At 47.1% G+C, this 16,751-nt stretch overlaps 1 protein-coding gene across 2 annotated transcripts in view; it reads left to right on the plus strand.

Moving 5' to 3' along the window:
• Positions 1-16,751, plus strand: part of RABGAP1L (RAB GTPase activating protein 1 like) — a 328,801-nt gene that overhangs the window by 258,789 nt on the left and 53,261 nt on the right. For both annotated transcript variants that reach the window (XM_040406733.1, XM_040406738.1), the window contains one exon: positions 8,387-8,515. In XM_040406733.1, coding sequence (XP_040262667.1) covers positions 8,387-8,515 — 129 coding nt within the window. The remainder of the gene's footprint in view (positions 1-8,386; positions 8,516-16,751) is intronic.

The raw sequence follows: 16,751 nt of genomic DNA on the forward strand, positions 1-16,751 counted from the left end.
GCAGTTGCAGAGAGAGTTGAGCTTCTAGGTGTAATGGTAACGCCCTAGTTGCTCCTAGAGGCTCATTTGCATATATCAGAACTTTTCTCACTAATGCGGGCATGTATGAACATGGGACCAACACAGATGCCTTCAGCTGCCAAGTGCACATGTACCAGGTCAGCCAGTTTTATAGGAAAAAATCTGCTGACAGATGTCCTTTAATTAGGGTGACCAGAGGTCCGGCTTTTAGACTCCCTGTCCTCTTTCCGGCATAGGGCCTGGACAGACTCAGGGATGTCTGAGTGGCCACCATACCTTTTAATACTGGGGATAGGTCCTACTGACATTTTTCCAATACTTTTGTCGCAGTTTTATTCCGGCCGCCTCTCGGCATGGTTTGCCGTTCCGGCCCTGGAACTCCGCCCCGCTCCCATGATAGTCAATGGGGCTGGAGCAGTAGTCCGGGGCCACACGTACACTAGCTGCAGGACGGATCCGACAGGCTGTTCACCCGCCGGAACAGCCTGCCGGAGGTTCCTGCCGCTAGCCTTAGGCCTCTTTCACACGGGCGTCGCGTGTGAGGGCCAGATAGGATGCGGGTGCTTCACGGGGAAATCGTGCGATTTTGCCTGCAAGTGTGGTGAGTTTTGTATGCGATTGCGTTGCTTTCTTCAGTTTTTTCCGCGCGAGTGCAATGCATTTTGCACGCGCGTGAGAAAAAACTGAATGTGGTACCCAGGCCCAAACACAGACTTCTTCACTGAAGTTCGGGTTTGGGTTAGGTATTCTGTAGATTTTAATATTTTCCCTTTTAACATGGTTATAAGGAAAATAATAGCATTCTTAATACAGAATGCTAAGTAAATTAGGGATGGAGGGGTTAAAAAATAAATAAAAAATATTAAACTTACCTCATCCACTTCGTGCAGCCTGGCTTGTCTTCTTTCTTCTTCTTTGAGGACCTGGGAGAAAAGGACCTTTGGTGACGTCACTGCGCTCATCACATGGTCCATCACCATCCCTAATTTACTTAGCATTCTGTATTAAGAATGCTATTATTTTCCCTTATAACATGGTTATAAGGGAAAATAATAGCATAGATCGGGTCCCTATCCCGATCGTCACCTAGCAACCATGCGTGAAAATTGCACCGCATCCGCACTTGATTGCGGATGCTTGCGATTTTCACGCAGCCCCATTCACTTCTATGGGGCCTGCGTTGCGTGAAAAACGCACAATATAAAGCTTGCTGCGATTTTCACGCAACGCACAAGTGATGCGTGAAAATCACCGCTCATGTGCACAGCCCCATTGAAGTGAATGGGTCCGGATTCAGTGCGGGTGCAATGCGTTCACCTCACGCATTGCACCCGCCCGGAATTCTCGCCCATGTGAAAGGGGCCTTAGGCTGTAGTATGCTAACTTGTTTCACCCACATTTGCACCATGAAGTCACAACTTTGGCAAACGCTGGATGCATAAATGTCTACAGATAGGTTTGTAGTCTACGTCGAGCGCATTTTGCCAGGCGATTTGAACATCGCCATTGTTCAATAGCTCGCCGTGTACTTATATACTATGTGGATGCAAAGTCGCAATTCTCCATTGCCCGTCTGGAAAGTCCATAAAAGAAAAATACCCTTACGACCCGATACCTAAAGTTACCCAGTGAGCTTACTTTTACCACTTCTACTACAAATGTGTATAATACACCATTTTATTTCTCACATTTGAGCCAATCAATCCATAGACCGTACAAGAAGTAAGTGGTGTTCTGTCAGAGGCCAGCAGTGACCTGTGCTTCCTGCATTTTACCCATTCAATCCTATGACATAACTGAGGTTATGACGCATTCACATGACGGCTGTGTCCATTTTACGGACCACAAACCGTGAATCCGCAAAACACTGGCGCGGTGTGGAACCATTGACTTCAATGTGTCTGCAATTCGCAAGGCGCGGCCAAAGATAGGACATGTGCAACACAGAGGCACGGGCCCGGAAGCACGCGGAGGGGCTTCTGTGTGATTCCGGGTCTGTTCTTCCGTGTCTCAAAAGATTGGATGTGTCCAGGGGAGTAACTAACATAGCGGCAGACCAGGCGACTGTTATGGGGCCCAGTCTTAGTTGGGATTATCCCCTCTTCTTACTGGAGGTGAAAACTTGGTCAGGACTCTACCCTTTAAAGAAGGCATGCTCAACCTGCGGCCCTCCAGCTGTTGAAAAACTAAAACTCCCAGCATTCCCGGACAGCCTACAGCAGGGCATGGTGGGAGTTGTAGTTTTACAACAGCTGGAGGGCCGCACGTTGAGCATCCCTGCTCTAAAGGAACAACTTTTAGCAAATGAAGCAGTGGAGAAATGGCTAAAGGGCCATTGAAAGGGGTTTAGGCAGAAGCCCTTCTGTCCTGTGGGGGGGGGGGGGCCTGGTTTGATCCTTGGGGCCCTTACTTCTCTATCTACACCACTGGACATGTCCTATCATAGTCTGCGTCTTGTGGATCTCAGACCCTTTGAAGTCAGTGGGTCCACATTGTGACGTGGGGTCCACAGTTTGCGGTCCACAAAACAGATGCGGTCGTCACACGGTCATGTGAATGCAGCCTTAAAATGATCAAAAACCAGATAAACCTGGAAACTATCTCTTCAGAAGCCAATTCTCAAGAACATTTTTTTCAGAATTCAGACATGGCAAATATTTGCACAGCCGCAAAGTAAATAGGGTCGAACCGGATACTGAACGTCCAGAGAATTGCGTTTTGGAAAGAAAAGTTTTTTAAACCCAAGATCTGATTTGTGACTTGTTTTATACTTCAAGAAGCCTCTCCTGACATGTCTGATGTAGTAACTACTTGCATCCCCATGTAATAAAAATTCTCTAGCATCTATTCTTAGGACTCAATGTTGTGCCATTCCTCTATTATTCCTACTAGAAGTAGCAAATGACTTGCCACCAGTCTGCAGTAAAGTACGGCTGGGTGTTACCAGTTACCTCCTTTCCAGGCAATGCATGATACCGTTATGCATTATACCGTATGGACAGCCATGTATTTGGTCACTACAGGAAACATGTATAGCCAGACACAGCTTCTCCTAGGACTGCTGGAGATAGGGAAGCATTGTACCCCGCTATCTCCAGCAGTCCCATATGCAGTGGTAGCAGTCATGTACTTAAGATTCACCATTCAAAATACGGATCACAGGGCTCATGTTCTGGTGATCGGCAGGAGTCCCACGGTGCGATCCCCAACAGGTAGGCACTTTGCCCTATATCTTGTTGTGGATAAGTGATACGTTTCGTTTGAATGAAAACCCCTTTAACTATATAAGTAACATTTAAAGGGGTTGGCCCATCTCATGCATTGGGGTCATATCACTAGGATATGCCATCAATGTCTGATAGGTGCGAGTACCACCTCTGGGCCCACATCTATCTCTAGAATGAAGCCCGCAAAGTGAAGGAGAGCAGGACCGCGCATTCGGATTCTATGGGAGTGTTCCATGGCCAGGTGTGTGCTATTCCCTCATTATCCCAATTACAATGAGCAGATAAAAGGTCCAGAGTTCATTTCCAGTCTGCTATTTGCATTTGGAAGCTGTCAACTCTCAAGATGAGATCCAAATAGCTGTCACTATCAGTGAAGCAAGCAATCATTAGGCTGAAAAAACACAACCCATCAGAGAGATAGCAAAAACATTAGTCGTGGCCAAAACAACTGTTTGGAACATTCTTATAAAGAAGGAACGCACCGGTGAGCTCAGCAACACCAAAAGACCTGGAAGACCACGGAAAACAACTGTGGTGGATGACCGAAGAATTCTTTCCCTGGTGAAGAAAACACCCTTCACAACAGTTGGCCAGATCAAGAACACTCTCCAGGAGGTAGGTGTATGTGTGTCAAAGTCAACAATCAAGAGAAGACTTCACCAGAGTGAATACAGAGGGTTCACCACAAGATGTAAACCATTGGTGAGCCTCAAAAACAGGAAGGCTAGATTAGAGTTTGCCAAACGACATCTAAAAAGCCTTCACAGTTCTGGAACAACATCCTATGGACAGATGAGACCAAGATCAACTTGTACCAGAGTTGATGGGAAGAGAAGAGTATGGAGAAGGAAAGGAACTGCTCATGATCCTAAGCATACCACCTCATCAGTGAAGCATGGTGGTGGTTGTGTCATGGCGTGGGCATGTATGGCTGCCAATGGAACTGGTTCTCTTGTATTTATTGATGATGTGACTGCTGACAAAAGCAGCAGGATGAATTCTGAAGTGTTTCGGGCAATATTATCTGCTCATATTCAGCCAAATGCTTCAGAACTCATTGGACGGCGCTTCACAGTGCAGATGGACAATGACCCAAAGCATACTGCAAAAGCAACCAAAGAGTTTTTTTAAGGGAAAGAAGTGGAATGTTATGCAATGGCCAAGTCAATCACCTGACCTGAATCCGATTGAGCATGCATTTCACTTGCTGAAGACAAAACTGAAGGGAAAATGCCCCAAGAACAAGCAGGAACTGAAGACAGTTGCAGTATAGACCTGGCAGAGCATCACCAGGGATGAAACCCAGCGTCTGGTGAAGTCTATGCGTTCCAGACTTCAGGCTGTAATTGACTGCAAAGGATTTGCAACCAAGTATTAAAAAGTGAAAGTTTGACTTATGATTATTATGTCCCATTACTTTTGGTTCCTTAACAAGTGGGAGGCACATATGCAAACTGTTGTAATTCCTGCACCGTTCACCTGATTTGGAAGTAAATGCCCTCAAATTAAAGCTGACGGTCTGCAGTTAAAGCACATCTTGTTCGTTTCATTTCAAATCCATTGTGGTGGTGTATAGAGCCAGAAATTTTAGAATTGTGTCCATGTCCCAATATTTATGGACCTGACTGTATATATATTTCAGTCAGTTCCATAGAAGTGAAAGGAGCTGTGGCCACTTCCCATTAATTTATATGGGACTTCTAAAAAAATAGCCGAGCACGCTGCTCTGCTATTTTCGGCACTCTCATGGAAATCAATGGAGGGCAGTTGCTCATGCGCGGTCCACTCTGCTTTATTTTACTGTCTCCGTTCTAGAGATAGGTGCGGATCCCAGAGGTGTGACCCGCACCTGTCAGATATTGATGGCATATCCTAGCGATTTGCCACCAATGTATGAGATGCCCCAACCCCTTTAAAATAGCTGCGATGTAAGTTACTAGAAGGAAATCCAAACCACTGGGAGAAGAATATTTTTCTTTGAGAGCAGCCACCTGGGCCATAGACACAACGGACAGGAACGGACCTCTTTGACTATGGGAAATTTTTCTAGGCATTCTTGGTCACCTGTGCAGAGTTCAGGAAGGAGTAGATAAGCTATGATATCACCTATAGTGAATGGCGGATCCTGTGTTCGCTATAAAGAGGTCATTGTAATCCTGTCTGTGATGATAATGAGACGACTACTTAAAAATTTCCCATACAGAACGGAAAGTCTCAACATATTATGCGAATAATTCACCATTATATTTTTTTTTATTTTTTTTTAATAGATAGCGAGACATGGAAAAATACATGGAACAAAAATCACCAAAAATTCTTTAAAAAAAAAAATACATAAAAACGTTATTTAAACAGTAGGTCATTTTCTGTGGACACATTCCCTTTAAGAAATAAAAGTTGGGCTCTCGTTGTTTGCTATGGGCAAGAAGGCCCATTTTTCTATTAGGTCTTTTTGATTATTAGGGATAAATATTTGAGGTGGTGTTATAAAGAGCCTTATAGGAGGTGTGGGAGTATAAGATGTGGAGGAGGACACGCTCAGGTCATAATTGATCTTGTTGAATGAAGGGCTGTGGGAAAGAGGGGATGGGTGAAAGGTCTGTTCTGTCAGGACAATGGTGAAGAATGCAGTTTCTGGGTCCTTAGGTTACTAAAGGTAGAGCACAGGCAGAAATCTTAAGTTCCCGCTTTAGGGGAGTGCTTGTATTTCATTATACGTGTCTAATATTTTAAGCATGAAGAGGCTTCTCCCGTGACGAATGTAAAAAATGAAACTCAGGCATCACATAATACATGACCATCTCTTTCTGACAAAGCTAGAACCAGCCCTGTCCCTCACATGGATCCAGAGATCTCCCCATTCATTGCTCCAGTTGCTCTGCTAGATTCTCTTCAGGCTGGCATTTTAGGGGGCATGTTCTTTCTCAGGAGAGTGTCCTTTCTGCTGCAGCTCTTTCCCTATTACACTTCAGGGGACGTATCCTTATGGCCGCAGCTCTCTCCCTGTAACTCTCGCAGCTTCTAACAGTAGAGCCATCTGGGAGCAGTTGAAGGATGGAACAGAGCATGTGCGACCACCTCAGGAGGTGGACGTGCACATTACTATACAGACTAAAAACCAAGGGGCGCCATTATGATGAAGTAAAGAGAATCTCCCACAACAGAAAGTAAATGAGAAAACTAACTAGATTTTCTTGCTGAATAATATCAAAATAAAATTTTATGGTGGCACAACCTCCTCTAGTGCATGAAAAAGGTCGTGAAAGCTCAGCTAATGTTAGTCTGTACCAATAAGTGTCCACTCAGACGTCCATAGTCCAGGGTCCACATCCGTTCCGCAATTTTGCGGAACGGGTGCAGACCCATTCATTTCAATGGGGCCGCAAAAGATGCAGACAGCACACCGTGTGCTGTCCGCATCTGTAGTTCCGTTCAGCGTCCCCCCGCAAAAAATATAGAGCACCTATTCTTGCCCGCAATCGCGGACAAGAATAGGCATTTCTGTCACAGGGCCACCCATGTGCTGTCCGCAAAATGTGAAACGCACATGGCTGGTACCCGTGTTTTGCAGATCCGCAATTTGCAGACCGCAAAACACTTGCGGACGTCTGAATGGATCCTTGCATGCACACAGTCATGTCATGTAAAGTACAGGGTGGGCCATTTATATGGATACACCTTAATAAAATGGGAATGGTTGGTGATATTAACTTCCTGTTTGTGGCACATTAGTATATGTGAAGGGGGAAACTTTTTAAGATGGGTGGGGACCATGGCGGCCATTTTGAAGTCGGCCATTTTGAATCCAACTTTTGTTTTTTCAATAGGAAGAGGGTCATTTGACACATCAAACTTATTGGGAATTTCACAAGAAAAACAATGGTGTGCTTGGTTTTAACGTAACTCTATTCTTTCATGAGTTATTTAGAGGTTTCTGACCACTTATAAAATGTGTTCAATGTGCTGCCCATTGTGTTGGATTGTCAATGCAACCCTCTTCTCCCACTCTTCACACACTGATAGCAACACCGCAGGAGAAATGCTAGCACAGGCTTCCAGTATCCATAGTTTCAGGTGCTGCACATCTCGTATCATCTGAAGGCAATCGTCTATGCTGTGAAGATACGAGATGTGCAGCACCTGAAACTACGGACACTGGAAGCCTGTGCTAGCATTTCTCCTGCGGTGTTGCTATCAGTGTGTGAAGAGTGGGAGAAGAGGGTTGCATTGACAATCCAACACAATGGGCAGCACATTGAACACATTTTATAAGTGGTCAGAAACTTGTAAATAACTCATGAAAGAATAAAGTTACGTTAAAACCAAGCCACCATTGTTTTTCTTGTGAAATTCCCAATAAGTTTGATGTGTCAAATGACCCTCTTCCTATTGAAAAAACAAAAGTTTGATTCAAAATGGCCGCCATGGTCTCCACCCATCTTGAAGTGTTTCCCCCCTCACATATACTAATGTGCCACAAACAGGAAGTTAATATCACCAACCATTCCCATTTTATTAAGGTGTATCCATATAAATGGCCCACCCTGTACAATCTTAACAGCATGACATACACTAATTGAGAACTGAAGATTGTGATCTGAACAATAAAATCCAAATAAATCATCCGTTTTTTGTGTCAGGGCTGTGTTTTCTGTCCATACACCGCAACATACAGATGCAAACTGGAACTTATCTGTGCAGAGTGATGTGTACCATGCATCTGAATTAAATTAGGAGACCCTAGTGAGATACTAATGCTGATACCGATTTTGGCCTCATGCACACGATCGTTGTTTTGGTCCGCATCCGAGCCGCAGTTTTTGCGGCTTGGATGCGGACCCATTCACTTCAATGGGGCCGCAAAAGATGCAGACAGCACTCCGTGTGCTGTCAGCATCCGATGCTCCGTTCCGTGGTCCGCAAAAAAAATATAACCTGTCCTAAGAATAGGCAGTTATATTAATGGCTGTCCGTGCCGTTTTGCAAATTGCGTAACGCACACGGACGCCATCCGTGTTTTGCGGATCCGCAATTTGTGGACAGCAAAACACACACCGGTCATGTGCGTGAGGCCTTTCTGTGTTGGTAAATGTAAACTTTATTGTCTTATGTAGCTTTGCTTTTTTTTTTTGTGATAGACTTCCAAAGAAGACCTCCTCCAAGCGGATTTTGAAGGGGCATTAAAGTTTTTCCGGGTCCAGCTGCCAAAACGTTACAGGGCTGAGGAGAATGCGCGGAGGCTGATGGAGCAGGCCTGTAACATCAAGGTGAAGAGCGGAGATCTTCCTTTTGAGCAATATCATTATTTTTTTTCTTCATTTGTGGTTTAAAGGGGTTTTTCTGGCCTGTGATATTGATGACCGGTCCTCAGCTGATTATGTGGGTGCCAGATGTTGGTCCCTCCACCGAAAGGTCATTAATCTTAAGAGCCTGGAAAACCCCTTTAATAGAGTATGCATTGAGATGTTCTGTTTATTTGTTACATTATAGTTCTGTATTATACTTAGTATTATGCTTATTTGTTTTAAAAAATTATATTGAATATGAACCTCCTGTCACTGGTCCTAGCTCATATTCCTTGATGGCTGGCCCCACCACTTGGGGAAGACAGCTGTTCTTATCCCTCCCCCCATCGTCCTGCAGCCGTTCTTATCCCTCCCCCCATCGTCCTGCAGCCGTTCTTATCTCTCCCCCATCGTCCTGCAGCCGTTCTTATCCCTCCCCCCATTGTCCTGCAGCCGTTCTTATCCCTCCCCCCATCGTCCTGCAGCCGTTCTTATCCCTCCCCCCATCGTCCTGCAGCCGTTCTTATCCCTCCCCCCATCGTCCTGCAGCCGTTCTCATCTCTCCCCCCATCGTCCTGCAGCCGTTCTTATCCCTCCCCCCATTGTCCTGCAGCCGTTCTTATCCTCCCCCCATCGTCCTGCAGCCGTTCTTATCCCTCCCCCCATCGTCCTGCAGCCGTTCTCATCTCTCCCCCCATCGTCCTGCAGCCGTTCTCATCTCTCCCCCCATCGTCCTGCAGCCGTTCTTATCTCTCCCCCATCGTCCTGCAGCCATTCTTATCTCTCCCCCATCGTCCTGCAGCCGTTCTTATCTCTCCCCCATCGTCCTGCAGCCGTTCTCATCCCTCCCCCCATCGTCCTGCAGCCGTTCTTATCCCTCACCCCATCGTCCTGCAGCCGTTCTTATCCCTCCCCCCATCGTCCTGCAGCCGTTCTCATCCCTCCCCCCATCGTCCTGCAGCCGTTCTTATCCCTCCCCCCATTGTCCTGCAGCCGTTCTTATCCCTCCCCCCATCGTCCTGCAGCCGTTCTTATCCCTCCCCCCATCGTCCTGCAGCCGTTCTCATCTCTCCCCCCATCGTCCTGCAGCCGTTCTCATCTCTCCCCCCATCGTCCTGCAGCCGTTCTTATCCCTCCCCCCATCGTCCTGCAGCCGTTCTTATCTCTCCCCCCATCGTCCTGCAGCCGTTCTTATCTCTCCCCCATCGTCCTGCAGCCGTTCTTATCTCTCCCCCCATCGTCCTGCAGCCGTTCTTATCTCTCCCCCATCGTCCTGCAGCCGTTCTTATCTCTCCCCCCATCGTCCTGCAGCCGTTCTTATCTCTCCCCCCATCGTCCTGCAGCCGTTCTTATCTCTCCCCCCATCGTCCTGCAGCCGTTCTTATCTCTCCCCCATCGTCCTGCAGCCGTTCTTATCCCTCCCCCCATCGTCCTGCAGCCGTTCTTATCTCTCCCCCCATCGTCCTGCAGCCGTTCCTATCTCTCCCCCCATCGTCCTGCAGCCGTTCTTATCTCTCCTCCCATCGTCCTGCAGCCGTTCTTATCTCTCCCCCCATCGTCCTGCAGCCGTTCTTATCTCTCCCCCCATCGTCCTGCAGCCGTTCTTATCTCTCCCCCCATCGTCCTGCAGCCGTTCTTATCCCTCCCCCCATCGTCCTGCAGCCGTTCTTATCCCTCCCCCCATCGTCCTGCAGCCGTTCTTATCTCTCCCCCATCGTCCTGCAGCCGTTCTTATCCCTCCCCCCATCATCCTGCAGCCGTTCTTATCCCTCCCCCCATCATCCTGCAGCCGTTCTTATCTCTCCCCCATCGTCCTGCAGCCGTTCTTATCTCTCCCCCCATCGTCCTGCAGCCGTTCTTATCTCTCCCCCCCATCGTCCTGCAGCCGTTCTTATCTCTCCCCCCATCGTCCTGCAGCCGTTCTTATCTCTCCCCCCATCGTCCTGCAGCAGTTCTTATCTCTCCCCCCATCGTCCTGCAGCCGTTCTTATCTCTCCCCCCATCGTCCTGCAGCCGTTCTTATCTCTCCCCCCATCGTCCTGCAGCCGTTCTTATCTCTCCCCCCATCGTCCTGCAGCCATTCTCATCTCTCCCCCCCATCGTCCTGCAGCCGTTCTTATCCCTCCCCCCATCATCCTGCAGCCGTTCTTATCTCTCCCCCCATCGTCCTGCAGCCGTTCTTATCTCTCCCCTATCAGCAATACATGCAAGCTCTGTCCAACCGAACCTTTATATGTAGGGGGAAACCGACTATTGAATGTGCATGACCATCCGGTTTCCCATATTGATGACCTATCTTCAGATCGCTGATCAGCTCAGACATTGGGGGCATATCGCTAGGATATGGCCCCATTGTCCGATAGGTTCGGGTCCCACCTCTGGGACCCGCACCTATCCTTAGAACGGAGCCAGCAAAGTGAATGATGGTGCGCGGCGCATGCGCAGCCCCCCTCTGTTCATTCCAATAGGAGCCTAGAGAATAGCTGCCGGCTCGGCTAATTCCATCAGCCCCAGAGAAGTGAATGAAACGGCGGTGCGCTTCCCATTCATTTCATTGGGACTGCTGAAAATAGCTGAGGGCGCCATTCAGTTATTTTTGGCGCTGCCATAGGAATGAGCAGCCGATCATGCGCGATGCACTGTCCTGGGGTGAGACAAGCCCTTTAAATCTAAATCCTTATTTTTTCCACTGTATTGATGCGCTCATGCACTTCATTCATAGGCCTCAGTTAGACATTGTAGTTACTATGTATTTCTCCACTTTTGATTGCTCAGACCCCTCTTCTTAAAGAGCATTACATGAATAGCTAGGCATCAAATGGTCATTCATAAGCCGTCAAGTCAGACTCTGCTTCTAGTAAAATGTGGACAGAGATCTTGGCAGCCATACAATCGTCTTCAGAAAGCTGCACATCTTCATATGGGAATTGGTGACATCTGCAGAAGTCACAGCAGAGATCTTCCGCTCAGGATGAGATAGCAGATAATGGAGAATCGTTGCACGTGACGTTGGTCTGGTAAATCTTCGGATTGCAGTCTTCGTTCTGCAGTGATAGTCTCATAATTTACGTCTGAGAGGAAGATTTTTCACAGATGCATGGCTTAAATGGTTATGCCATGATTAATGTAAAAAATGATAATCAGATGTCATATAGAACATGACAATCTCCTTCTAACAAAGCTAGAACCAGCCCTGTACCTCCCATGGATCCAGAGATCTCCTCATTCATGGCTCTGCTAGATTTATATCAAGCTGACAGCTCAGGGGGAGTGTCTATTCTGCTGCAGCTCAGGGGGCGTGTCTCAGCTCTCCCTATCACAGCTCAGGGGGCGTGTCTCAGCTCTCCCTATCACAGCTCAGGGGGCGTGTCTCAGCTCTCCCTATCACAGCTCAGGAGGCAGTTGAAGGATGAAACTGAGCATGTGCGGCCACCTCAGTGAGCAGGTCAAAGACATAAGGGACAGACAGCAGGTGGTGCTATACAGATACATTGTATTGAATAACTCAGTGACTATACAAAATTTTTTATTACATGCAATTACAAAAGTATTCAGATCCGGGTGCTGGTTTAAAAACTAGAATATTTTTTTGTGGGAAAACCTTTTTTAAAAAAATCCAACAATATTGCTTCAGGCCCAAAGGCCCTATTGATGAAGCCCCTTTTTTGATGATGCGGTATGCTAGACCTTGCAGGGGAATTATGTGAGGTCACGGTGTGAGCAATAGGTGGGCCGAGGTAAGTACAGTTCTGGTTACTCACGGTTATGTCGTCCCTGGGCAGGCTCGCATAAGTGAAAAGGAGAACGGCACAAGGATTCTCTGGGGCACGCTCTGGTGTAAGGGACACTGGCCAGATGTGGGTTTGAGGTGCTGTATTAATGTGCCAGTGGCAAGGTCCCTTGTAATCGTGACGCCAGTACCTTTTGGATGGAGGTACAACCATTTACTATAGTGTTAATAGAGGAACTGAGTCTGAGGCAAACAGTGTGAAACTCCAAATGGCCCTTTACTGATGATGACTCTTGATTACAATACATCCATAGGCATTAAACAGTCTCTTGATACAAACCGGCATTAGGCACCATCTCCCATGCATATGGGGAAAAGGGAAATGCAAACCCTCAATGAAGTACAGGCTCTTGTAATACATAAGAAGACTACTGCTCAGACTAGGCTGGTAATAACGAAAGTCTTACACTTGCCTGATTCTAATCCTTGAATAAAAAGGTGCTTTTCTGAATCCTGAAACTTCTATTCCAATGCATTTCTGACAGTTGGCCTGACTGTCCTCCGGATTTAAACTGGAGATGTAGATGCTTCAAGCTGTCTCCTACACCTACTACAAAGGTGCTTAATAAGTCCTCAGGTAATGACTATCCTGCTAATCCTTTGTCTTGCATAAACGTGATAATTCCTTATATACCGTACTCGGCTGCATACAGTTTAGACATTGGTCACCCTGGAAGAGCGATCTATAGGAGTGGATTGCTCACCTCTAGGAAGAATGATTGCAGGCCTTAACCCTCGGCTATGGAACTGACAGGGACAGAGTAGAGAGGCTAGGAATACGCCTCCCTCCACATATTCAGCTACATGGCTGTTGCTTTCTTGAAGGCTCATGAGAGAACTGCATTCAACTGAACTCTCACCTGGATTTACCTGAGCTCATCTTTGGATTGGATTTCCACTGTGAGGGGGCACAATATTGGCATTAGAACTGTGAGGGAGCACAATGTAGGTATTAGTACTGTGAGGGGTCATTTAACCAGGAACTGGACTGCACAGGACAGCACAGCACAGGACTGCACAGGACAGCACAGCACAGGACTGCACAGGACAGGACAGCACAGCACAGGACTGCACAGGACAGCACAGCACAGGACAGCACAGCACAGGACAGCACAGCACAGGACAGCACAGCACAGGACAGCACAGGACAGGACAGCACTGCACAGGACAGCACTGCACAGGACAGCACTGCACAGGACAGCACTGCACAGGACAGCACTGCACAGGACTGCACAGGACAGGACAGGACAGGACTGCACAGCACAGGACTGCACAGGACAGGACAGCACAGGACTGCACAGGACAGGACAGCACAGCACAGGACTGCACAGCACAGGACTGCACAGCACAGGACTGCACAGCACAGGACTGCACAGGACAGCACTGCACAGGACAGCACTGCACAGGACAGCACTGCACAGCACAGGACAGCACAGCCTAACTTAGGTCGGAGCTAAGCTATTTATACACACTGACACTGCTCCATCCTGTGGAGAATCGAGTGTAGTGCACCCTGACTAGGCCTGTATAAAGGATATTTGCATGTAAAATCACATTGTGACATGGAGAATATGAACGGAGATAAAATACAAAATACAGGCATATCACATGACATTAATACATGGTAAAAACACGTTTGCGGGGCCCACGGTTACTTGAGTGGGACACTGCAATGAGTCCTGCGCCTGCTGCATTGTAGGAATGACTGCCTCCACACTCGTATGGTGTTCAGGTCTTAATAAGCCTCCAATGTGTTTATAAATGTTTTTTTTTGCTTATTCCTTATGAGAGAGTCTGCTTTGGACCGTCCCCATCATTTTGAGGAGGACCACCAATCAGATACTGATGACCTATCCTGAGGATAGGTGTGCCGTCCGCATGGTTTGCGGCCCCATCCAAATGAATGGGTCCGTATCCGATCCGCAAAAACTGTAGTTTGGCGTGGGGGTCATCAGCTGCATTGCAGAATGTTCTCTGCAGATGGCTGTTTTCAGTAAATCAGGACATGTAAATTACAATCTGTCGTTCATTTCGTAAGTGAGTCCTCACAGTATTTTTATCATAGCGGTTTTGCAGCAGGTCAGACAATTTAGATTTTAGTTAAATAACTTTTTGGGGGGTTTTGATAGCTATTTATTTTTTTGCTTTGTTTGCTGCTTATTAGGCCTCTTTCACACGTCCGTGAGGAAATCTTTGACAAGATGGTCAGTGGTTCATCTGTGAAGATGTCCGGGAAGGATCCGAGTTTTGTCCATGTGTCCGTGTGTCCTCTGTATTTCCTGGACTCTGCTATTCTGAAAATGAATCTTCAGAGCATCTTCTTGCAACAATCCATGACCTAAAACATGGATGCCATGCATGTTGTGTCCATGGTTTTCATGAACTCATAGACTATAATGTCCATAGGGGATCCGTAAACGCGGACAAAAATAGGGCATGTGGCCGCGGAGCCATTCGTGTTTCACGGACTATTCACGGATATTCTCTAAGAATTTATTTTCAGTTATCCATGGAACATGGATGACACATGGAGAGCAAAAAACAGACACATGGACCAAACAAGGATTCTTCACAGTGACAACAGGTGGCAGTATTCCTCCAATACTAATCCCGGTAATACATGATAGTCCTGGTCTGGGATAGGACCCAGTTATAATGGAAGTCAATTGCTGGGTTGTAAGAGGAAGAAATCAGAAGTTTTTGGACATGGCAAATGCTGGAAAGTCTTTCCACCACTACCAGCAATACATCTTCACCAGTTGTCGTACTGGATTCTTTTTTACATTACTTTGGCGGTTTCATATGGTATAGTACCATTACTCCATTGGTTACATGCCTGTATCGTTCCAGAATCATACCTGATCACCTCAGAGCTGGGGGTCTCACTAATTGGACCACAATGAGCAAGAAAACAGGGGTCCACCATTTGTATGGAGCAGTGGTTGCACATGCACACTTCGATGGGACCCTCCCCAACAGGTATCCCAGGACCCACATTTGAATGGTGGTTGCACATGTCTGCGATGACTCCACTCAATCTCTATGGGACTTGCGGAGATAGCCAACTACGGTGCTCAGCTATCTTTGTCGGGCCCATCGACCTTGAATGGAGCGACAGCATTCAGAGCAACCACAGCTCCATTCAAATGGGAGATGCAAGATCCCCATTCTTTTAATTATTGGCGGGTCCACAAGTTATAATTCTGGTTAAACCTGGTGCAATATGGAAACAGTAAAACACCCAACATTGCAGTGAAAAAGGTCTTCTCATAGAAGAAGCTGAAATCCATTACAGAAAAACTTGGGGGCACATTAAGACTGGCGTTTTAGAGGCCAGCCCTAAACTGGCAGTGGATCCGCCGTAGTTATGTAGAGGCGGCGGCGGCTTCTGCATAACTTCGGCGCTTCCAGCGCCAGTTCTAAATTCTGCTTCCTTACTGTCTTACATTTAGACCTTTTTCTACGCTTAAAACAGGCATAGAAAATGATGAATGAGACGGGCCTGCCGGTCTTTCCCCGCCACGCCCACCATTATAGACCTGGAGTGCGCGGGGAAAAGTCGCAGATAGCGCCGCTATCTGTGACTGAAATACGCCTTATTTACGTGTATTTCAGCATAGTAAATGGCCCACTTGGTCTAGATGGAAGGTGGTCTAGGCCAGGGATGGGAAAACTGCGTCTCTCCAGCTGTTGTAAAACTACAAATCCCATCATTCCCTGCTGTAGGCAGACTGGGCATACTGGGAGTTGTAGTTTTACAACAGCTGGATAGCCGCAGTTTGCCTATCCCTGGTCTAGGGGCCATCAGCAGTCCCTGTCCAGTTTTTTTTCGGAGTTAAAAATGGTGCCCCCCTTTAAACGAATAGCCAGCCTGGTATCCCTCAGATATGTCTCTGTATAGCTTACTGAACTGTTGATGGTCACTGCCTCTTTGCACCAAGTCTTTTCCGGGACTTAGATATTGAGGTCATCAATATCAATACTGATCAGCTGTTTAAAAGGGTTTTCTGAGACCTTTCCACTGATGACCTATCCTCAGGATCGGTGGAGGTCTGACACCTGGGACCTTCGCTGATCAGATGTTTGAGAAGGCACTGGTGCTCGCTGTAGTGCTGCGGCCTCCTCTCTGCTCACCATGTACAGCACCATACATTTCATAGCACCTGTGCTTAGCCCCATTTACTTTAATGGGCCTGACCTGCGTCTAGACGACGCGACCGATGAACGTGATGTCACATGGCCGAGGCAAAGCTGAGAGAAGACAGCGGCGCTACTGTACTTACCGTAGCTCCCGTTATTTTTTGCGGACTATTCTCTTTTTTTCATGTGTTTTTACTAGTAAGTATATGATAAAGATTACATTTTTTATATGTATTCGGCTGTTGGTGCTATTTTTGTAAGTTTTACAGCGTTATTAGTAATCTCCCC

The sequence above is a fragment of the Bufo bufo genome, chromosome 9, assembly GCF_905171765.1.
Source record: "Bufo bufo chromosome 9, aBufBuf1.1, whole genome shotgun sequence".
NCBI classification, from domain to species: domain Eukaryota; kingdom Metazoa; phylum Chordata; class Amphibia; order Anura; family Bufonidae; genus Bufo; species Bufo bufo.